The sequence below is a fragment of the Falco cherrug genome, chromosome 13, assembly GCF_023634085.1.
Source record: "Falco cherrug isolate bFalChe1 chromosome 13, bFalChe1.pri, whole genome shotgun sequence".
Taxonomy (NCBI): domain Eukaryota; kingdom Metazoa; phylum Chordata; class Aves; order Falconiformes; family Falconidae; genus Falco; species Falco cherrug.
The window spans coordinates 18,096,002-18,121,160 of NC_073709.1; the positions used below are offsets into that span (position 1 = coordinate 18,096,002).

At 37.0% G+C, this 25,159-nt stretch overlaps 1 protein-coding gene across 3 annotated transcripts in view; it reads left to right on the forward strand.

Annotated features, from left to right (window-relative positions):
- Positions 1-25,159, forward strand: part of BABAM2 (BRISC and BRCA1 A complex member 2) — a 170,366-nt gene that overhangs the window by 70,022 nt on the left and 75,185 nt on the right. For all 3 annotated transcript variants that reach the window (XM_055726141.1, XM_055726139.1, XM_055726140.1), the window contains one exon: positions 20,456-20,565. In XM_055726141.1, the coding sequence (XP_055582116.1) occupies positions 20,456-20,565 (110 nt within the window). The remainder of the gene's footprint in view (positions 1-20,455; positions 20,566-25,159) is intronic.

A 25,159-nucleotide genomic window follows, 5' to 3' on the forward strand; every position in this document is an offset into this window, starting at 1 on the left:
CCCGTTGTTTGTGTTAGAAAAAAAGAGGAGGTTTATGATCCTGGAAAGCAATCAAGGCAAGAAGTGTTATGACTCCTGTTATGAAACCAGTTGCATGCAATTCTTCAAAAACAAATATTTCAGATGCCTTTATAGAAAGGCTGGTCTAATGGCCCAGTTGGTGGAGTTTGGGCCAGTCAAGAGATGACCTGAGTTTTTTATTTCATCAGGTGTATTCTGCCCTCATTGAAGTCAACAGGAACATGATCAGAGAACTATATTCATAAACATAGATTTTCAAACCATCTGAAATACGAAGGGTAATTATATGGCATTATATATAAAGGCTTCTTTGTGTTATATGCTTGTTCTGTGTTCCAGAGGGATAAATATATACAAGAATTGTGGGTGTGTCAAAGCAGCAAAACTGGTTCAGACAGGTAAAAGCATTTGAAGTGGTGTCTTTTGCACCATTAATAGTTTTGTGTTTGTCTCAGTATTTCTGCATCAATATTATGAATCCTTTTTTTCAGGGATTTATTACTCCTATAAAAACATTAGGCTGAAATTTGGCACAACAGATTAATTACTCCTTCATTCTTTTTCTATTAAAAGAATTTTATGCTGTCAGTGATAGCTGTATGATACTGGAAATGCTTCTGCAACTTGAAATTCTTTCTTGCTGTTCATGAAGCAGTTGGTAGTTAAAGGAATTAAGATTAATAGGCTTCCTTTCTGCTGCATTGATGGAGAACTTTGCAGTCAGGATCTCAAAGTTTAGAAATACTGACTTTAAGCCCTGTAACATCACTTATAAGATGTATTAATCTCCATGGTGGAAAATTGGGAAACTGGTTTATGAAGTTCTGCTAGAGTCATGTAGTAATTGAACAAAAATAGATTCTAATAGTTGTGATTTTTAAGCCATGGAATATGAAATACAATAATACTTTATCTGTTAATTTAGTTGTGGCTGTCAACCTAAATTTGGTATGCTGTTTATTAATAGGTGAGTACAAGCTGTTCCATGTGCTAATTTTTGTCCATTTCAGTATTTGTTTATCATGGTTGAACTTTATGCAATTTAAGGAGCTGTCATTCAGTAGACGTTTTTAAATATTCAAATAATATCCTTTGATACAGCAGTGTTGGAGAGAGAGAAGAAATGAGCAGTTTTATTAATTTCAACCAAACTGAAAAGGCTTGAAATAATTGTTTTAAACATTAAGTTTTGCTTTAGTTGTAGGGTATCTTCTAAATACTGTTTTAATGCATTTTAAGTATAGTTTGAATTGCTACCAGCAGCTTAAAAAGTGTGTATGTATGAATTTAGGATTACAAGTGTTTTGCATAAGCACTTTGCAAATGTTTATATGTTGCTTTATTTAAAACAATTATTTAATGTCAGTTCAGTAGATCAAAATGAAGCAGAAAACAGTGGAAATAATACTATATAATCTATCCATGTGAGCAACTGTGTGCATCAAATTGTCCTACCATTAAAATGAAGTAGACTCTCAGTGGTGAGAATTAAGTGGTTGTTCTCTTGGCTTTACTGGCAAGTAAACATTCAGGCCTTTAGATGTAAATGGCAACTCAGGCTGTGGTGGTGTCAGGTTGATCAAACCAAACCTGAATTTGTGAATTACCTCAGTTCTTAACTGTGCATGATCCAGCACTCGTAAGAAAGAAACTTACTTAGAAATTTTATTATGACACCAACTATCCAGTACACAAGCATTGGTATTCCCTGTGCTGAGTTGCCTGTTACCAGCATCTGGATTGCTGATGGCTTCAGTATCAGCTGTGGCAAGACTGCAAAACCTGTCATGATTACTTCTGCATTAGCCAAGTTTTCTCAACACAGAGCTCAACCCTTAGCACCAGAGGTCTGATTGATTAGCGGCATAGTATTTCTTACTCTTCTGAAGAGAATGGCTTTCATCTTCTTCCTTACCTGCTCTGAACTGTACTGGAACCTGCTAAGCCCCCGCTATGTCAATGGGAGCAAGACTTTCCTTATATGAAATTTGTTTACTTAATCTGTTTGAGTAGAAAGCATAATAAATAAGGCGGTTTGGCTTTCAGAAGTAGTAGTGGAGGATATCTTGATTATACCTACAGTATCCTTTGTAAGGCCCTTCGAATTTCTATATGCCTGAAGAAGCTCTATGTTGCCCAGGAATTGTTTTATCTTCTGATTGTAGACTCAGACCTAAATGAAGTGCTGTCTTTCAGACAGAACAACACTGTAGGTTCCAAAGCAGATCAGCCTTATTCATGACTACCTTATCGTTGATGGCGGTGTCAGAAGTTTGTTTCTTTTTGAGTGTGGGTTTTTTCCTTGAATAATTAAGAAGGGTAACTTATTCTTCTTAATATCACAGCTGGATACCCTCAGACCACATGTGGTGTTATGTTTCCAGGTGCTTAAATATGTACTTAAATTTTCTAGTTGAAAAAAATATTAAAAGTTAGGTCTTGATAAAATATTATGGGAGACAGAAATTTTTCATAGATTCAAAATATAAGAAGTGGCATCATCTATAACAAATGAAGTTGTAGATCAATATTTGCTTTATTGGTGATACCCACTAACAAGGGATTTTGTCAAAGTTGGCAAATACCTACTAAACTTCTTTGTTAGAATAATATTGCCTCTCAGTTCTGATGAGGATTGTAACATCCTGAGTTTGTTTCATTAAATCCAACTGTTGGATTCACAAACCGCCTAAGGCTTATAAAAAGATATGAGTTCAGTCTAGTGAGCAGACACCAGGTAACTACAACATTGCTTAAGGTTGCTGTGGTTACTGCAACTAGGTTTGCACCAGCACCTGTTAAAACTCAAGTTTTTGATTCCATTACTAAAGTTCTCTGGAGAATTACAGTCAAGAAAAAGGTTGTCCTATTGGACGTTCCATTAATAATAATTTTACTATGTTAGCTTAAAGAACAGTGATTAGGTCACTGGGAATGTACATATTCTTCAAGAATAAACCTTTCTTTAGCTGAAACAGTTGATCACAAGCGTCACAGAATACATGAAGAATATTTGTAAGAGCCATGTCATTTACCTGCCATGTCACAACAGTAAGTTGTGGTCCCATTCATTGTTCTGGATAATACATTTTACCTATAGTTTATTTAATTAAAATTTGATAGAACAAGAATGACATCACTTTGTATTTCGTAGGAAATTAATGGAGAATTCATGGACTATACTTGGAAATGAACTTCTGTAGCATGAAGACTCAACAGAATAGTTCTTATTTGCCTGTTTCAAAATCTAATCTGATACACTGTCTGTGATCTTCAAAGGAAGCACATTTCTACATTCTTGCCAATTAGTCCCCCAGTGGGTTTTGTATAGTCAAGTTAGCAGGTCATAAAGGGTGAGCATTTGGAGAAAGGTTTCTTCACATAAGCATAGTGAAATTGAAGAACTGAAGAAAGGATTATATCCGTGTTAATGGACAGTGCACTGGAATATCTTACTTGAACTGAATTAAAGAAGAAACAGTTGATACTGTATGAAAGATTGAAGTGTAGCACCTTTGCCACAATCTGGTAGTGCATATTCTAAGTGTGGATGAGTGTTCACTGACATAGGTACAAAATAAATTTTTCAATAGCATCATCTTTGTTTTCTTCAACAAGCAGTAAGAGACCTCCCCTGCTTTGTTCGAGGAGTACATTATAGCCTGACGAAATGTCTGTGTCCGCTCAGTCTTTCTTACTTCTCCTTTCCCTAAGAGCTGTCCAGCTTTTCTGTTTCTAAAAGTAATTTCAATAAAGGAAAAATAATCTAAATTCTGATCTCCCCCACATAAGGAGGTGCAGTTTATACAGACTCCGAACCTTTACAGTTCAGGCTTACCTCCTGTTTTGTATTTAACCTTCCTATAAGCCAAAGCAACATTTTGTTTTAAACTCTTTTCTCAGAAATTGAATGGATGACTTTTTCTGAGGAGCTATGCAAACAATAGTCATATCACCATCAGTCTTGAGCCGCCACTTTCTAGGCTTACTAAACTTTTAAGTACAGCTTATCATGGACTTGCTGCAACTACCCATTATAGTCACCTCAGCCATCTGTATGACAACATAGACTTCCATTTTTCTTTCTCAAGAATGGCTTTTCAATTGGAAATAACACCCTCTAGAAGGAATGGAGTACTGCTGACTTCCTCGGAGCACATTTCCATGAAAGAATTATTCATAGATTTTTATGTCAAGTTATTATCCACCATATTTCAGAATTTCAAATAAACCACATTGTTCATTTAGCTGTAGTTTTAGCTTGTTTTCCTAAGCAAACAAGGCATCAGTGATTATATTGTCTGGGTGTGTCTGTTCTCTTCTCCCCTTTTCGCATATAACTGTACTTTGCCTTTGCATATCAGTATGTTCCAGAATGAAACTGGCTATGGCAAAGAATGCCCTTCAGTTAGTTCCTTTTCTTGTATCAAAATAATCTGTTGTAAGAGCTATTAAAAATGAGTTAATTGCAATACAAAGCAAACAAACATTAGGAAAAAAAAAAAAGGGATGTCTCTGGACTTTCCAGTACATTTATACATCTGCCTTCCAGATAGTAAAGACTTATAAAAGGGACTGCTTCTCTTTTAACAGTAGAGCATCAAACACGTGGTTGCCACAAAACCAGTTATTACAGTGCAACTAATAATTATAGTAATCTTGTGAAGATTAAAGTTTTAATGTAAAGCATCTTGGAACCCTGTTTCATAGATAGGAAAATATCTGCATAGAATATTTCATAATGTGGGAACACTCTGTCCTTGATTAATGCAGTGGGATTTAAACTGTGCTCAGAACGAATGAAATGAAAAGTTTGGGGGGAAGAAAATAGATACAAATCTGTAGCTGTTAACTAGTCCTAGTGGAAAAGGGTATCTGTTCTATATTTATTAAAAACAACCAACCAACCACTTACCATAAGCACATCTGTTTGGACGCAGGGTAGCCTTAAGACAAACCAGTGTCAAGTAAATGCAATAACTGAATAAAACCCAAGACAGATGTGTTTAAGTAACTAGCTTCTATTTCAGGCTGAAGGGACTCAAGCAATTGAAGCTTCTGTTCCCAGAAAGATAACATGCCATGGAAATAAAACAAAAAATCTATTAAAAATAAAAAACAACCACAAACCAAACAAATAACCTTTATGAACTACTTTAAGGTATTGAGGAATTGAACGTGGAGGAAGACAAAAGGAAATGGCGTAATTTCTTTAGAGACGGAAAATATGGAAAGTTTTATGTAAGTTCAGCTATTGCCATTGATAAAATAGGGAGAGTGTTAAAAGCAGCTGAAAAGCAGTTTCAGAAGTAGATGTGATGGAAAACTTGAAGACTCTAGAAGTGTTCATATGGATTGACTGGGAGTGTAGGGGCTAAAAAGCACGTGCTCACAGGGAGCCACAACAAGTGGTTATTTCCAAAGACTATTTAACAGTTTCTACTTCATATAACTCAAAGAGTCTGGGGACAGATCAAGAGGAATGAAGGCTTAATCTAGACAGAGCTTTCTGGGCATTGCAGTGGAGACAAGTGTAGGTAGAGGGAGGAGGGAGGAGTAGCTTCTCTTGTAGACCAAGCAGTTAATGATGTTATATGGAGAGGGAGAAGTCTTGAATTTCACAGTTAATGGGAAGTTTGTGTTCATGAGACGAGTAATTGTCTGGGCTGAAAGGTCAGAACTTGGCAAGACTGTAGTGTGGATCCTAAATGAAGCAGCAAAAACTGGAGAGGATAGAAGGATCTTTGCTTCTGTTTCATTTAAGCTAATTACTGCAGTGACAATCTGGTAACTAGAGCATAACTTTTAAAAGAAGCTGTATACATACATACGTGTATGTGCACCTGCCTATGCCATGGATATATCTAAGGAGCTTATCATTGCAATGGTAACATTGTGTAAAGGAAGCAGAAGATTAATCAGTTGTCATATCTTCTCTTGAAATAGCATCTTTTAACATACTCAGCCCTATGGCAATTTACCATGGGTTGCAGTTAGTGCTATTTCTTGAATTGTTTGCGACTAAATCTAAGCAAAATATTATACATTTTATTACAGCAAACAGCTACACTTTTAAAAGAAGTACCCAGCAGAACTAAAACTGAGGGTCCATTCCTAGTGTATGTAATTCTGTGGAGGTGTATTTAGATTGTAGAATGAAACCAGTCTGAGTTGAGATTGTATTTCTAGTCAGACTGATTTGTTTTCCTGGATTTACTGTTTTCAGTGATGCTAGGATTATGATGACATTTATTGGATTTAAAGCCTAGGAATTTATTGAGTGCAACCATGAATTTCTAACAGTTTTTGAAATAACTTATTAAATTGATCATTTGTCTTTTACAAATATCAATGAAAATGCAGATAGGTTCATTTGAAGAAGTCAGGTCTAGTATAATTTTTACTTAAACAGGAGTTGTTATATTGCTAATGAACTGCACATGACAGAAAAATGTGGCAATTGCTTTGCTGGCAGTATTTTTAGTTTAATCCCGTGGCTATATAGTCTGCTGAACTGTGAAGTTAATACAAAGGAAGGTCCCTTCTCTGTATAGGTGTAAAATAAAAATAAGATGGTGATGGATTTTCAGTTGCTTTTACTGTTATGACAAAAAAAACCATCCATGTTCTGTGGATAGCCGCTATTTTTTTTGTTGAAACAGCCTATTTCTGTAACTACATTAAGTTTTACTTAGTACGTTTTTGTGTTCCCTAATACTTTACAAGACCTTGCGTTAGAACTGTTTATGGGATTCCCTATGTGATGTTGTTTCATTGTATGCTATTTCAGTTAGGACTCTACGAAGAGTCAGTCTCCTGTTAGATCTTAAAAAATAACATACTGCCACTAGTTAGTGGTTTTATTTAATGTATTCAGTCTTGATTAGAGTGGACTTTCAGACAGCTTTATCTCATGGCTAGAACTTCAGCTGTCTTTATGGTTAAAGCAATGTTTCTGAACCTTTTTATTTGAAATTAGATGTGATAGCTAGCTTAGAATACTTTCATCAACCCTTCTCATTCCATAGTATTTTATTCTGTTTCCAAAGAAGCAGAAATTGATGTATTGGGTGGTTGTGGGGGTTGGGGCAGAACGTGCATGTAGATTATTTTCTTCTGTGACTGCCATGGAGATGCAGCACACAAAGTGAAAACAGTGGGCCAAAATTTCAACTATTCTTAATATTCAGAAAATAGCAAGGTAGGATAGGTTTCTAACATTGTGTTTGGACCCCAGAAGTAAAAGATGAGACAGATTTACTTTCTAGATAAACACCATACGGTAAAAAAAGAGGAATTCTACCCATGAGATGCCAAGACAGTAGAAGCAATTCTATATAGGCTTGCAAAAAGCAAGTTGCTGATGGTGGAAAGATTAATTAGAAAAACTGACCTGAATTTGGCAATTTTAGAGAATTCCCAGAATGCATGTGACTTGAATTTTTGCTCTCCCTTGATCCTTAAAATGCTGTTGACTACAGTTTTGTCGCTGTGACAGAAGTGTTTTCTAAGTGGCTTCTTAGTAGAAAAGACTCAAGGGTTTCAGAATTGCAGCTTGCTAATGTACATAGGAGTTTACATATTCCTATTTAACATTGCCAGTTGTAATGTTTTTTTATATGATGACACCTTAAATATTGGCTTCTCATTTTTTTTAGCTGGCAGTTATTTTGGTTTTCTTTGCTGTTTTATTTTTAAATTTTTTTCTGAATCTACATTTTTAGTAAGCTCTTGTTAAAATTTTTAATACTTTTCCCCCAAAGAAATGTCACGGGTGTCCCAGTACAGGTGTACATGTATGACACAAACAAAGGACCACATTCTTTTGAAACTGATGCGTGGGGGAGCTGAGGTTCACAAAGAAGTAGGAAATAGAAGAGTTACGATTGTCTGTTAGTTTATAACAGCAGGGTGAAACCCAGTGAATAACCATCCAGCAAATCCCATCACCTGTTAAGTTTGCACATCAAACTTGCATTATTTCAGGAAACTTCTGAAAGGAATGTAATTTTAATTTCTTAAGTTCACTGTTTCAAAGAAAAAAAGGGGAAGAAAAAAAAAGAAGGTAAAACTATCAAATGCTGTGTCCTATAGGACAAGGTAGGAAACTTCCAGTTCAAACTCTGTTGTCATGATCCAAGTCTCCCTTGTGTGTGACAGCATCATCTTCCTTGCCAAGAGCATACTGCTCAGTTTTATGGATAGAAAGCTTAATATCTGACCAAGAACAGAGGGTATTCTGCTCTGTTGATTTGCGCATGCTGGGATGCTGTGCTGAAACTGTTGAGCATATGCAATTGATTTTGGGCCTGGTGAGAGCATTAAAAGTTGGATTAAATTTACAGAAAATTATCCCTTGAACCTTTGAACAGATGATATGAGAGAGAAAGTGTCAGGAAGGACTTTGAAAATTCAAGGGCAGTGTCAATACTAGTGGCCTTTGAACCCTCATCTTTTTCATTAAAACACAATTCCAGATGCTGTTAAAGGGTGCAACAATACTTCTCCAAATTCTTTATCCCAAGTTGGTGATGGATGCACTAATGAAGCAGGTAGGGAAAAAGGTCTGGTGATCTTTTCTGAGTCAGTTAATCAGGGAAATCACAGTGATGGAATCAGTCTTTCATCTTGGAAATAATGTGATGTATTATTCCAGCAACTACCACTTGAATTTGTTAGGACTACATCTGAGCTGGACACCCTGTGTTTCAGGCACTCGCTTGGGCCAGGTAAACAACAACAGGTGAATCACCCTTCACCTGAACAGTATGCTGAAGTGTGAGAGTTACTGCCATGCGCTGCAAGTTCCAGAGACTTTTCTTTACACAGAATGTCACAGAATTTGAGTTTTATATTATATATAGAACAGAGACGGTCCTTGTGATTTTTTCCTCACATGTGCACCAAATTATATACCAGTACAGATGTGAACTCTGAAAGACCACTGTCACAATCATTTTTTACTAATACAACTTTTATCCTCCATCCAGTGTGCCGTTACCACCTGTAGCAGGATCCACCTTCATACAAATGCAAGAAAAAAAAGCTGTGTTTTTCTTCATACTGAAAGATTTTTTTAAATTTTTTTACAGTAATAGGTTCTTACTCTTTGTGACATCTGTACATATATACACTTTTGTGCATGATTACACCAAGAGCATTGTCTGTTGGAATGATGTTTGTAAATAGGGCTCAAGGGGACAGGATGCTCTGACTCGCTTATCCTTTGTACAAAGCAGAAAAAGCCCCCCCACACACACTTTTTTGTTCTTTTTTTTTTTAAGATCCTGTAGACATAAATGTAATAATGGGACAGAGGGATAATAATATTCTCTGGAAAGAAACATAAAAGGTTATACACTTGAAGTGGGATTTCATAGTTTATGATTCAGAAGTGCTGTGGACTTTCAATAAGAAACATCCCTGTTGTTCTTGGGAAACAGCAGTTGACAAAACAACTTGTAGCAGTTAATACTTTTTTAATATTGGCACCTTATTTTAAAACAAAATATTTCATATTTTGAAATCAGGTCAGCAGTGTTAAGCTGCAATGGTGAAAGACCTCTGAGCAAGTGTAACTTTTCTTGTTTTTACTTTACACTTTGATTATTCACTTTTTCATCTGTGAAATCTTGTTGGTGCTTCCTGGTTCACTGAAGATATATCTCGGGATATGGCTGTACTCTGGTGTTCTTGTTGTGACCCATGTAATCCATAGTATTTCTGATTCTGCAGAGATATTCACTGAACCAGGAATATATAAGAATATGTGGAGAGTGAGGGGAAAAGCTTTTATTAAACAGTTGAATTGATTTAAAAACTAAACACGCTGACTTCCAAACACAATATGGTTGCAGAAATACTTCTGTGTCTCTCATTGTATGTAAACTTTTTTCTTATGAGATTTATTAGTTGTATCAGTGAGCCATTTCATTATCTTTTAAAAAATATTCTCATTACTGTCATTCCATCATTCTAAGACTGAGCCCTGTACCTAGGATCCTTACTTGTAGAAATAGATTATACTCTTCCTAAATATAATTGTTAATTCTGAATCTTCTTTCAGTTGTGAGCCCTGTATGCTCATCTGTTTGTTTTATCGGTGTACATATATAAGATGTAAATATCCATGTATAGAAAAGCTGTATTTGATGATTAGAAAGTTGGCTTGGCAGGAACATTATTTTTTTTAACTGTTTTAATGATCTGTTTGTACTCTAGTTAAGTACTGCAGCGTTTATTAGATCTTATTTTCCACTGGACGTGAGATGATTGCTGTTTGGCCTCTGCAGTGACATTACTATTTTTAAAGAGGTGGGAAATCATTAAAATAGGGGAGAAGAATGCAAATACTACTTTCTGAATAAATTATAGTTGCCTCATCAAAAGAGGTGGCTAGAGAGATTCAAGTCTCAGTGAAATCCTAGCAAAGCATTTGAATATCATGTTGCACATGTCCCCACATCTTTATCTGGGAAAGCAAGCTTTAAAACTGCTTACATTAAAAAATGGATCATAACTACATGTTGGGAAGCAGCTTGATAGCTCTGGGAGATATACAGAGAAAGAAATGACATGAAGGTGGCTTATCAGAAGTCATCTAAATGGAAAGAATTTTGTGGTTTTGTTTCTATTTGCTTGTTTCTGAGAGCATTGAATGTGTATTGTTACATTTAGAAATGCATATAAATTTAGAAATTTATAAAGGCACTTCATGTTGCTTCAGGTAATTCAGACTATATGTGTGTGTGTGTCTATACACACACACATACACAAAGTTGTCTTTGTTTCATGGTCTTTGAACATGAGCATCCTTTAAAGGTGGATATTGATTTACATTTTTATTTCCTAGTACAGTTCTTAGTATTCAAAGTGTAAAAAGTAGATAGCAATGCGGAAAGAAGTGTGAAGTAAACATCTTCCAGTGACTGCTGTTAGCAAGGAAATACCTTGACATGTGGCAAGGTAATACAGACAGTACCTGAACCCTGAGAGTCCTAGAATTAATTATATCATTACATTATCAATCTTGAATAATACTCAAATGAAAGTTTAAAATAGCAAACATCTAAAAGGAGTCCTCCACTGCACTGAAAACATGAGACACAAATGTAAATACATACAACTTTTTTGTTGTGTGATGTTTACCCACAATCAGTGTGTGTGTTGCTAATACGCAAAGCCCAGATGAACAAAGTAAAGCTGCCACCTCCTTCACTCTCGCTGTCCCCAGATGATTCCTGATTTAAGATGCTGGTGTTACTAGTCCTGGTATTAATTTTACTACTATTTTCCTTTGCTTGCTGTTTACCCGTAACTTTCTAACATGACTTTTTAAGGAACATGTTCACTGTACATGTAATCTTTCTGTAAAAAAAAGTTGATCATTGTTTACAATGAAGCTTTAAAGAGTCGTTTGTCTAGTGTGTGTGCTTATAAGAAAACATTTAAAGTTTCAATTTTACGCTTTCAGCTGGGTTCTCACGTAGTCGCTCAGGCTGTGCTGTCCTTTATTCCACCGGTACCACCACTGATGCCTGTGAAGTAGTTTATTGCAGTGTTTGTTGGTAGAAGAAATATGATCTTGATTTTTCAAGAACGATTTTTTGGGTTGTGGTTGTTTTAAAGACTAAAAGTTGTTTGTCAAGACAGGGCAACATTGGGTAGGTCTGAGTGGATGCAACTGCTGCTCACTGTTTACGAACAGGCAGGGTGACCTCCGTAAAAACTAAGCTTTGGAGTCTCTGAACACTGTTCATCCCATTATCAGCTGGTGAAGGCAGGGGCAGGTGCTTCAGCCAACCTCAAGGTGCTTTTCTTGAGGTTGTAGGAAAGAGATGGTAGTGTTGGAATCTCTTTCCTGTCTACAAAACTTCATCAGAATAATAGGGGGAGGTCTTTCAGGTTAACCTACTTTAATGGTAGAGCTATAGTATTTTATTATAACTTGTCTGGTCTGCTTAGAAATTAAAGTAAGCAAAACAAAAATGAAGCATTCCTCTGCACTCTGTAGTATTGGATAAATTGAGGTCCTAGGAAACAAAAGCACTTTTTTTGTGAAAGTATGGAAAAATCAGGTCTGAGATTACCTCCTGGCAATCTAGATTTCTAATATTTCTCCCTCTTTTGTGTTATTCTCATTCATTTGCAGATACATTCCGAACTATGTAAATGTTGTTTTAATCTGAATGTGATACCTAATATTGGAGTAGGTAGGGTTAATGCAGTTGTACTTAAGTTTCATTGAATGCATTGAAATTTAAGGTTAGAAGCATCTAACATATCAGTCTTTTAAAAATATAAAATATCCCCTACTGTAGTGTCAGTAAAACTTACCTAATAAATACAGTTGTTCAGTGAGGGCTTAGATTCAGTTACTATGATGGAACAATTCTTGCTTGCAAATGTTTTTTATCTCTTGTATATAAAAATGAACATGTAGAAGACTTTTTAGCTCACTTGAAATCAGTTCAGAAATAATAATTTTAGACTGCACCCAATATTAATTCTAGCCTGTGCCACACCTAGATTATTTATTTCAAATTTGAGTCCCAAACTTAGCAAAATGTTTTTGACATTTGAAGAAATCTGCCTTATTTTCTGAGATGGTGTTTTGCAGACCTAAGCAAATGGTATTGTTATGGTGGAAGCATCACCACAGTGTTTTCTGCTGTCCAATTAATTTTTCTCCACTTAAATGACATTAATCTTTAAAGTTGTGAATCTAGCATGTATTTTCATGGACAAGTGATTCCTTCTTTTTAACTTTTTGGTTTTTTCTTATGTTTTTCCTAACAGTATTCTCTACCTTAGTCCAAAGGTCAAATCATTATGTGAAAGTAGCAGTAAATTACCATGACCATAATAAAAGAAAATGGTATAGGCAAAACAGATGTCAGTGTTTTGTTTTGAAAAAGCACAATATATTTATATGTAAGTCTGAAAACAAAACAAGACAAACACCCAACAATGACAATATAAAAAAAAAACCACCCTGGGATGTTACACTTAAAGGAAATGTTTGTTTTCTTGTTCACCTATCAGTGCCCAATGGTATACTGGCAGGTCTTGCTGATACTTTTTTAAAGCTTAGTAGATATTTATTTCATTCTTTTTTAATGAAGAAAATTCAATATATTGTCCTAGAAGCTTGCACTTCAGATTCTGCAAAGTTGTTCGCAGACTACAATTTTCATGTAACTCAAACCAGGAATTATGCTGGGCATGAGCACGCTTTTTTTCCCAGTCTGAGGAGTTCTGCTACATTACCTTGGGAGAGAGGCTGTGTTTGGAATGCTTCAATACCACGGGCAGTGCACGCAAGGTAACTGCCTTTGTTTTCATTAAAGATCCTATTTAAAGAATCAGTGCTCCTTGATCAGACCTGGTGGGTTTCCTGGAAGACAGGAGAAAGAATTTCCTGGAATAATTACATATTCTCCCTAGAGTGAAGCAGATTTCTCAGTCTCATTTGCCGATCCACATTCCTTAGCCTGCTTTCCCCTAGTGTGTTTTGTTACGTTTTTGAAAAGCATTAGATGTAGAAAAAGATTAGGAGAACATGTAGCTGATGGCTAGTGAAACTGCTAGGCAGTAAGAGTATGAGTTGTTTATTCTTTAACAGTTGGTTTTCATGTTATTGTGTAGAGGTAAATGGCCAAACTGCTAACTGTCGTGATGCAAGTAACCCATTAGTACTAAGTGGATAGTGGTGTGTATTCTTCTCTGGTGAAATTCACGTTTCAGCTTCAAAACCAAATTTTGTTGTCCCATTACAGGTATGTGTCATGCAAAATTCCATGGATTAATGTCTGACCCCAAGATAAACTACCTTTCTGTGAATGCACGTTATTCTCATGCATTTCTCCTCTGGAGACCTTTTTTCTCCAGAAGGGAGAAAATTTGAAGTACAAATTTCACACTTGACTTCGGTGAAGCTGACTGACTCGGTAGGGCTAAGAGGTAGTACCACAGTCAAATAAGTGTCTGTTAAAAGACTTTCACTTGTCATGAGCTGGCTGTGGATGCTAAGATCAGCACCTCCTCAGTCCGCTGTGTTCTCATCCATATTCTGCCTTTCCATTACACCTTCCCCCACAACCTCCATCATATCACATAAGTAGTAAATTGAGTTTATCCTTTGCTTATATTATTTCAAGCAATCCCTTCCTCTCCCCATTTGCTGGAGTTTGCCATCCCTTCAGTTAGTCATACCACAAAGGCAATTACTGAGCAGCTGTGAGAGCTGAGAGGTCAGAAACTGCCAGGGAGAGGTAGGAATGATCAGCTGCAGGCTGGGAACCTCCTGGAGCAGTTTTGGCCTGACCACGCGGTTGGGAGGCATCTGCAACATCAGTAGTCTACATGGTATCTCTTTACCCAACGTAACATCCAGTAGGTCAAACAGTTTGTGTGCTTCTCCTTACCTCATTTTGATCCCCAAACCAATTGCTGTTTGTACTTAGAGTACGACCCTAACAGCCCTACAGAAGCCCTGCTCTCTGGTCCATTTGCCAGGCCAGAAGCTGCTTGTCCTCTGCAAAGTGTGCCAATACTCTTCCCACACATCCTTTCCCATCCCTTCTACCAAATTCAAAGTTTCTTCTCATTCTTGGCTTACAGTTCATCACGCTCAACCAGATTCCTAATACCAGGTCCTTGATTTATGCATCGAGCCGTTGCACGCTCTTTCCTCCAAGCCTCGTGCCGCCTACTTCTCAAGTCTTCCACTTCCATGGAAAGGCAGGTCCTGCCACTGCCTGGGAAAAGCCTGCAGTTGCTTACAGTTTGTGCCTTGTTATTTGGTACATGCAATCACACTTGCATGCCAAATACAGAAATACCTCCTCTTCAAAGGATACTCTAATCAAAGGTTTCAAGGCAATTAATTCTTTGTTGATAACTAAGAAAAAGTAATAACTGATTTTCCAGAGTCTGCATCTTTAAAGAAAAGGAACTGTAATGTACAACTTGGTTGGACTCCAGGCACAAGAGGAAATGGGTTATAGCAGTTGTGACTGTGCGGAGCAGATGTTTTGGTTGGACTGGCTATCAACCATCTGACTCATAATAAATTGTCAGTTCCAGTAAATTCCCAGTTTTCAATTACAGTAGGTAGGATACATGAAAACAATGCTGTTTGGATAGTGTATTTAAAGTGGTTTTGATGATAATTTTCATAAACAACTCATTCTAACTTTGTAAAAAGATTAAATATCTTGCAAAGGGAGCAGCTGTAAACATTGAAGCATGCATTTGAATGTAAGTTTAGACTGATATGAATGAAAACTAACAAATGGCTGTTTAGACAGTGCTGATATAATTAGAAGTAGGATTTTAAGTTTTACCTTGAAGTCTTTTTCTGAAGTTTTTTTTGGGGAAAAAAAAAATCCAAAATGCCTTCAAACTCCATTTTAATCTGTTCTGTGCTGCATTTGTATTTTCACATGGCCTCTTGTTCTTGAGTTTCAAAAATACAAATGTAATGAAACTTCAGTCTGCACTGGCTAAGTAGATAAAGGGTAAATTAGAATAAAATACCATGAGCTTTCTCTTTATGTTTTTCTTTGTGAAAAGTTTCATTTATTCTTCTAAGTTGTTGCTAGAAGGTTTCTGCAATAGTAAAAAAAAAAAAAAACCAAACCCAAACCTATGGGTTGAAAATCTTTAGGATGTTTTTGGTTTTTTTAAATTTTGTTCCTTTCTCACCACATTCCTTTACAAAGTATATTCTGGATTTCCGCAGCACTTTGGTGGTTTAGTATAGGATCAGTCCACACTGTGCAAAGTATTCTGTAAACATAGGAAACCCCTTGCAGTTCTTGAGAAAGAAAACTATTTTCAGGGTTGGATGTTATATCCATTTTTTTTCCTGTTTGATTTGAACGGGCATTTTCTGAAATGAGGGAAAGTTTATTTTATAAAAGAAAAACGTGATAGCAAGAAGGCAGAAAGACACCATGAAAATCTGTGTTGGATCTTTTACATCGCAGTGCACTAGAGGGGTGGGGGGTTTGCTATCAAACATGAGCCTGTTGTGGAAAAACTAATAGATGTGCATTATCACATGCTTAACTAATGATTTCAAGCATTTTTACAAACATTCAGTTTTTAAACCTCAAAATTCCTGTGGCCCAGGATGTGTTCTTTGCTTAGTGCAAGTTCACTTTAATAATGCCTTCTGTAGAGTCTTGTGTGGAAAAAGTTCTGTGAGTATAAAATAGTACTTGAATGTGGCAGTTCTAACATTGGATGCTAACATTTATAGAAAATATTCTTAATTTTTACAAAATCAGTTTTTATTAAGTATAAAATTAAATCTTTTAATAAAGTCCTCTAACATTGTGTTGTGAATTAAATACAAATTACGAGAAGGAATGTGGCAAGTTAAATATTAAAAAATCTTGTGACTTTAGTTCAACAGTCTCTTTTTTTCCTAAAAGGGAATAATATTGCCAAAGCAATTGGATGTCATTCTCTCTTTTGAAGCCAACAGAAAAATAAAAATAGAGGTGATTTTTGCTTTGCTGCTCTGCTTAAATGTGGCCTGTTCTTTGAGAGAAATGCGTTTGCAGAAATGGGAGAGGGGGGGAGTTTGATAGGAAGGTTTCAAATAACCTTTGGTTTTGGATGCTTTGCTGTAATGGAAGGATCTCAGCCCTTGTTCTGGGGAAATGTCATTGTCTGCTAATACAAGGATCCATCATCTCACCTAGTCACTAACAGGTTTGTAGGGGTGACCGAGAGAGAGATCACTGAAGGAGTTAAGTTGTGACTGGCACAGACAACAACAAAAAGGTCTATTAGTTGAAAAGCTTTCCACAGTTTATGTGTAAGACATGTGGTTTTGGTTTAATTTCATAAACCCCAGTTGTAACAGACATACTAGGATTGAATGCAGTTCTACCCAGCAGATTCTTGCAAAAATAAAAGTAGCAAAGTCTGAAAGGAATGAACGGTATGGTGTCAGAAGAGATGCTGTCGTAAGTCTGTGTAAATCTGCAGCCACCTGAGCAGTGAGGTTGAGCAGCTTCTTGGTGTTGCTGCACTGCATCTTTTAAAAGCTACAGAAATGCTGGGGGTTTAGGTCTTTTTTAAGTTACAATTTTCATGTCTCGGGGCTGAAAATATGCATCCACTTGAAAAGTGGTAGTTACAGAAGAATGCCAATTTTTTTGTCAAATTTGCATTGGACAGTAGCTGTATGAACATAATGCAGTGCTGTGCTGGCAACAGGAGTTACAGTAGTGTTTGCAGTATGTTATTTTTGTAAATGAAAAAAAAACATGTCTCAGTTTATTGCTCTTAGTACCCACATCAGTTTATTGCAGCTTAACATGCAAAGATACCGTGATGATTTATGATGTGTGGGTGTTTTTCTTCTGGCATAAATCTTCGTATTAAAGAAGCCACTAGTGAGTGTAGAAAATATAATATAATATTACTGTATGGGTTAGTGGATGCTGTAGTGGTGTTCACCTAATCTGTTTTGGGGTGGGTTTTTGTTTTTTGATTTGTTTTGATTATTTTTGATCAGTAAGCACCTGGATGATATTCTAGAAACTGGTCTTATGCATGGTGTCAATCTGTGTGTGCACATGAACTTAAGCACTAGTGCTAAATGCAAGATTAAATCAATTTGGGTTTGTCTGTGTAGCTTGTAAAATGCATATAGGCTCTATTCTGTAGAAGCAGATTATTTGAAAAGAATTACAAACAAAAGAACGTGCTCTCGGAAGAACCCTATACATACATGAGTGAATGTATTATATCATAGAATCAGACTAGTTTGGGTTGGAAGGGACCTTAAAGATCATCTAGTTCCACTCCCCCTGCCATGGGTAGAGACACCTTCCACTAGACCAGGTTGCTCCAAGACCCATCCAACCTGGCCCTGAACGGTTCCAGGGATGGGGCATCCACGCTGCCACCCTCATAGTGAAGAATTTCTTCTTTATATCCAATCTAAATCTGCCCTCTTTCACTTCAAAGCCATCACCCCTTGTCCTACCACCACAAGCCCTTGTACAAAGTCCCTCCCCACTTTCCTGCAGCCCCCTTTAGGCACTGGAAGGCTGCAGTAAGGTGTCCCCGGAGCCTTCTCTTCTCCAGGCTGAACCACCCCAACTCCCTCAGCCTGTCCTCACAGGAGAGGTGCTCCAGCCCTCTGGTCGTCTTCGTGGCCTCCTCTGGACTCGCTCCAACAGGTCCATGTCCTTCTTCTGTTAGGTGCCCCAGAGCTGAACGCAGCACTGCAGGTGGGGTCTCTGCATGTGGAGCGGAGGGGGAGAAGCACCGCGGCAGTGCGGGAAGGCCACACTTCCTTTAGTGCAGCCCAGGGTACAGCTGCCTTTCTGGGCTGCAGGCACACGTTGCTGGCTCGTGTTGAGCTTCTCATCAACCAAACGATTATATGTGCTTGTCATCTCTTGAAGAATGCCCATTAAAATAATATCTTTGTAATCATTAGCATTACTACTTAATCTGTCTTAATAGTTCCTTTGTTTGACAATTAGCAAATTAATGGGGAAATCCAGTTAATGCCACACTCAGCTCCAGGAGTAAAGGCTGTTCTTTATTTAATCTTTTTTTCCTTAATGATGGAAATATATGAAATACTGGGGAAAAGGTTGGGCGGGGGGGGACTGCATTTGTGTGTTTGTCTTGTTGAAAAAGGCTTTTTAATCTGTGGTGGTTCTTCTACTGTAGATGATAGTACAATGGGAACGTCATGGGTCATGAGGTCCTGTCTGTTGCTGTTATGTGCAGCCATGTTATGTAATCCCATCCATAAACTGATCATACCCCAGCAGGACAGCAGCTAGCTTTTGTCCTCACCACTCATACGGAGTGCTGTCCTGCAACCTCAGGTTAAAACCATGTTCTGATTCCCAGCCGTAATGTGCTCGCACTGGTTTTATAGGCATTTCAGAGTACACTTCTCTTTCAGCTGTCAGAAGTGAGATGCACACCGAGGCAGAATTCAAGAAAACACTGTCATCTCTGTCTCATTTTTCATCTAAGACAATTAGGCTTTTTTAAGACCCATTCTTCAGGGCAGCTTATCACTACGTTTCTTGGCGTGTTGTGTTCTGCACGTAATAGCTGGTATGCAGCTAGTCTCTCTGGACGTTAACAGTTTCAGTCCTGCCAAAGCTTTAAATGGCACGAGACTGTATTCCTGAAACCACTGAGCAGTCACTTTTTTTTTTTTTTTTTTTTTTTTTTTTTTTTTTTTTTTAACCTCCCCAGATACGACAGGGTCTGCAGTGTTGTAAGTGGTTTGCATGTTCCTTCCTCACAGCTGCTTGTGGGACAGAGCAGACCAGGGCACACTGCACCATGTTGATCTTGCTCTGAGCACGTATCTGCTGGGTTATCTGTTTCCTCTCATAATTTTTCCAAAACGGATGAAAACAAATGCATCTTGGCAAGTTGCTATGTACATATGCACAAACATGTCAAAGGATTTCTTTGTGAGCAGCAAGTGGCACCATATTACTTGCTGGCGAAGAAGGTGGCTGCACTGCTAACTCATTACTTTCTAACTAGAGGTCAAGAGCTTAAATGATGTGTGTAGCAGAAAAACACTTGTTCATACTGTATGTGATTTATGAATTGGAGAGATGTCCAGTCCTAACCAGAAACAATTTGTTCTAGCTGATCCCAAAACTGTAACTGATTGTTCTGATACAAAGAAAGCCTCAACTGTGAATGCATTGACTGTCATGGTATTTAGCATGGATTTTTATTTTTTTCCCCTGATAGTATAGAGTGTGCAGTCTTTGCTGAAAGTAATGCATGGGTTTAATTTGTTGGAAACCTGGGGACAGTGACTTCTAGATACAAATTTCTGATAACAAAAACGTTTTTCTTCCACAAGAGAAGTAGGAGTTGAGTACAGCAGAATTTTTGGATCATATACTACTTTGAAAAATAACAAATGTAAAATCTGTGGTCATAACTCAGTGATATTATAACATTTAAAAAATGTCTTTGGCATTTGCATCTGATGTTAGTGTGAAACCAAGAATTCTTAAAAGTGAAATCTGCATCTTTACTGAAATATGTAGTTTAGCTATTTGAAGAAGAGCTACACTACTGTACTCTTGTTAACACTGTAATTGATATTTTAATATTTAAAATATTAAAAATAATAATATAAAATTATTAAAATTTAATTTTAAATTAAAATTAAAATAATTAAAAATAATTAATTGGTATTTTAAAAGAAATCAAGCATGGCATAATGTCTTTTTAAGTACTGGTACAGTAAGAAAGATTTGCAACCTATTTTTCAACGGTTACACTTTAAATTCCTCACTTAAGTGTCTCCGAAATAAATTGGTATTTGATACATTAGTTGTTATCTGTGAGCTTATAAGTATTCAGTTTGTTATTTGCCATTTTATATTTTATTATTTTTTATGTACAGGATGTGAATGAAGATCCTGGAGAAGATGTTGCACTTCTCTCTGTTAGTTTTGAGGATGCAGAAGCTACTCAGGTTTTTCCTAAGCTGTACCTCTCCCCGCGTATTGAGCAGTGAGTGAGACTTTTTTATTCTGTAGTGTTTATTCTACTTTATCTCTGAACTTTTCTGTGTTTTCCTGATATATGTAAGAAATGTTGGCTAGGTGATAATGTACTGGGTTTTTTTAAATCGCTTAAAGTTATAGTGATTACTGCAAGTATGTGTGTGGTGGAGAAATGACAGATCCTCTTTTGGCTATTTTATATCTAAGGCTGGACCACATATGGATGAAGAAAAATCATTGGCTATATGTGATATTCTTGTAGCATCATAATCTATGAGAAGTGTGCTGTGTTTTTCTGTAGCAGTATATTTTGAGTGCCTTCTATGGTACAACATACTGATAGCATTTTTTCGGGGGGAATCTTTAATTTCTTTTTATTTTGGGAAGGTAAGTTCTCTGTGTAAACATAATACATTTGAATAAAGTGTTGTTGAAGCTAAAGCACTTCAACCATGTTTGAGGAATTTGCAGTTCTACTAAGTTACTTTTTTTCAGAAGACTATCTGAAAAGTGTGTTGAACCTTACTGGTCTGTTTACCAGTTGGCAAACAGATTTGCTGAGAAATTAATTTCTGCTCCTAAAATGGAAGGGTGAGGATTCGAAATCAGTCTGCTTTCATTAAATTTCTCTTCTTCCAGTTCTGGAATTAAGAGTGTCTTAACACTTCTCCTTTGCTTCAGCATCTCAGTCTTGTCATGTCTGCTTCAAAAACACAACTACGTTAGACTGTTCAGATAGACAACAGTCAAACTGGTCTAGCGTTGTTTCAGTGATGTTTTGTTTTTCTGTTTAACTGCAATGACTTTCCTCTGAACTGGTGATGACACTTCTAGGTAGAGAAGAAAAGATAGTAAACACTGACTACTGTGTTACTATTACAAAACACTGACTAGTTTTGTAATAACTCAGTGATAAGTTTGTGTGACTGAAAGAACATGGTATCTTGACATTTTGCTTAACAGGGCATTGGTCTGGATACACTTTTAGAAACAATTTAAAAAACAAACCTCAAGATTTGATTTAGATAAAGGCGTAAGACTTCCTAGATTATTTAAGAAAATGTAGATTGCACATGCAAACACACACAATATGTTTAGCAGATTTTATGTTTTCATATTTTTATCAATTCACTACTTTCTGTCAGTATTAGTTGAGGGAATAATTGTAGTCAAATATGTAATTAACCTAGTTCCAAAGGGATCTTCTGCTCAGCTGCTGTTAAAAGCAAATGGGCTGTCACTAGTTTCCACTGTATTTTCAGGTCTAGTCACATGCTGATTCTGAAATGTAGTTTCAGGCCACCCAGGTATGTTTGTCTAAATGACCCATGTGCTAATGAATACATTGCTTATTTTCCCACTTTCAGTAGTATCTTAAGAAAGGTGTTGACCTTTTGATACCAAGCAGAATAGCAATACAAAGCAACTCTTTGTCTTCCTAAAAGTGTGGCATTTTCTGTTAGTGCCCTGAAGAATATCTGATTTTAGACGTGTGATGTAGAGCAATATAGCAGAAAGATATTTGAGTGGTGTTAGTACATTTCTGACGTGTCTGACTTATTTATGGTTTGGTCATTTGTAGCTTATGTAGTCATGTTAAAAGCATACCAGTAAACCCTAGAGTTCCATGCCACACCTTGTCATGTTATCTATGTATCAAAGTTGAGATACTTCACTCGCCTAATTCAATCTGTTCTCATGCATTTGTAAGGCACTTGTCACAGCATCTAGATATGGGTAACCCATAATACCAGCGTTCTTTGTGAGCTGTTGCACCTTCCTTTATTCTACTGGCTACTTCTTATGTGCCATGAAAAAGTGTATGGGTATGTTTTCAATGTTTGTTCGATTGCACTTTAATAACAAAGATACAGTTGTCTGTTGTTCTTTCCCCGAAGTCTCTGCTCTGTTTAGCAGGGGCTGACAGTCTAGATATTTAACTTTCCAGTGTTTGGGAACTGAAGCAACAATGCGTACTTTTTTAATAGTTTTTGCCAAAAGTACAAAAAGCCTCAAGAAGGCCTGAGGATTAGTTTAATGACTTGAGGCCGTGGCATGTTACATTTGAATTGTGTTCTGCTTATAAAAGTTCTTTCCTGCTGCTAACAGTAATTGCATCTACAAAAGCCATGTAAGCAAATTACCAGTGTATTCTTTTTGTATGCAGCAGATTTTGAGGTGGAGTAAGTAGTAGTTGACAGTTCCCAACATAACATTCCCAAGTACTCAACAAAACAGGAAAAATAGCAAATTCCCACAATTATTTTGCTAATACTAAACTCTCTTCACCTTAGGAAGAACGAGCAAACAGGAATAGCATTTTCCTGACGTATGAAAAAACATTTTCAGATAGAAATGTTTCAGCTTTGTAGAGATATAAGAGCAAAGGACCTGTATGTGTAACGTGAGTTATCTCCTGCTTTCTCAAGGGGTTTCATTGCTTTTCAGCTCTACCATATAAACATGCTTTCCCACATTGCATTTTCTAAAAACGATACATACCCACAGATCTTGTCAGCAAATTTTAGCCCTAGTGATACGAATATAGTGGGTTTGCTCTGAAGGGTTATTGTAAAGTAAATTTGCTCTATTTTTAGATGGATAGTAAACATAATACTAGTAAGACTTAGGCTGCTCCTTGTCATAGACTCTGGAAGACAGATTTGCAAAAGGAGGGACATGTACTAACGTCTTAGTTCCAAACCATAAGAGGTAGATGTCGGTTGGCTTGAAAAAGCTCATATATTAAAGCAGGGGGTTAAAAATGCAGTAGGGAAGTATTGTGGCTCATTCGAGTCGATATGGGTGTTCCATTGACTTGTATGGCATGGTGTCTGGCTGCAAGAGTGTCAATTCCAGTTCTTACAGTAAAAAAACAGCCCCACACTTAGGGATGGGGAGCATTTCTGTTATTTTATTAAAATCTCAGCAATAATGATTTATAACTATACCTGGTTTAATTCTTTCATTAAAACATACTAATTTAAAAACATTCCTTTAATTACTAATTGTTCAAACAATCAAACAGCAATTGCTAGTCAATTTTTCCTTAATTTGAAATTGATCACGAAAAGCTTTCATTTTATAATTTTAAGAATTCTTCTTATTCTAGATTGCACTACATCAATAAGCAGATAGATGCCAATAGCAGCTGCTTTTAATGATTTCAAAAATTAGATTAAGTTAAAATAAAACATGGTGTATTTGTTATGTATTTTGTTTAAAAGCTACCATCATAACTGTAGTATCATAAAAACAATTTTCTGCACACTTCTGGAGGGAAGTGGTAAGCTGGGAAACCCCACAGACTGACCACCCAGCTTGAGAGGATGGTGGTGTCAGCATCCGTTAGCGTGTATCTCCAGCTCGTCCTGTGCCTCCTCCCGCCTCGGGGTGTGGGACTGGCTGCAGGATGCTCTTCATCCCAGCTGATGGCTGCTGTGCTTGGGGAGAGGTTCAGAGAGCTGGGCAGTGTCAGTACCTGAGGCCCTTCACTTGCTCATCCACTTGACCTCTCCTGCTGTTAGGCACAGACGTATTCTGAGGCTGCTTTTGCACTCCTCTGCATGTCAAGGAGCTGCTGGGATATTTGCCATTTATGCCTCTGACACATTTCCACGTGTTACACAGCATGTCTCTAAACCTGTCGATAGAAAGCATCTTGCTTGGCCAAAATTGTCTTTCTAGTGAAAGTATACTAGATACATGTATGGAAAGGATATTTGTAATAAAAATACTCATCATGTATTTGATTTTCGTTAATTAAAAGTCAGTAGACTCTAAATCCAAAAAGTCAGTGCAGGATTGAACAGCTAATTTCTATATTAATGCTTAAAATGTGTGTCAACATACTACATACGAATATGGATCAGAAGTCTGGGTTTTTTATTAAAAAAAAAGAAAAAAATGTGTGTGTTATTTTTCCTTCACGAGTTGTCCATAAAAAGAAAATAAAAATTAGTTTGTCTTGGTTCACATTTTAAGGAAAAAAGATAAAAGGGTAGAAACACTGTTGGTCAGTGAATGCTGTGTTCCCTGGATTCACACAAATAATCCTGTCATAAACACTGTTGTCCTGGAGGGCTTTTCTCTGATAAATACGCAGACATGAATATGCTAAGAAAACCAGCTGTCAGTAGAACTTGTTTTGCTTAACTGGTCAGGCTCCATGCTTTGGGGATTGAAATGGTTGGGGTTTTATAGGTCTGGGAGCTGTGCCAGGGGGTTCTTCGTGACTGAGGGTGGTATTCAGAGTTCGGTGACTGAGTTTAACCTTCTCATATGGGCAGAACCTGACCTGAACTCTTAGACTTTGAATGTTTCTGTATGTTTTTCACTGATGGGAAAGAAAAAAAGAAAAGAAAAAAAAAATTAAACGTGTGTTTGCTTTAAGGTGTTTGCTATCTTTTACCTGTCCTTTCTGCTGGGAGTTGGAGAAGGAAGACCGTAGAATGTTACCCATTCACTGCCAGGTACCACCTCTCGCTATGTTTGAGGTGCAGGGGTGCTGTGAAGGGATTCACCTTTAAAGTTGGCATGCTGTACTGCTGAGCGTGTATCGCCGGTTGAAGCCTGCTGTTTCAGAATGATTATGAATACAC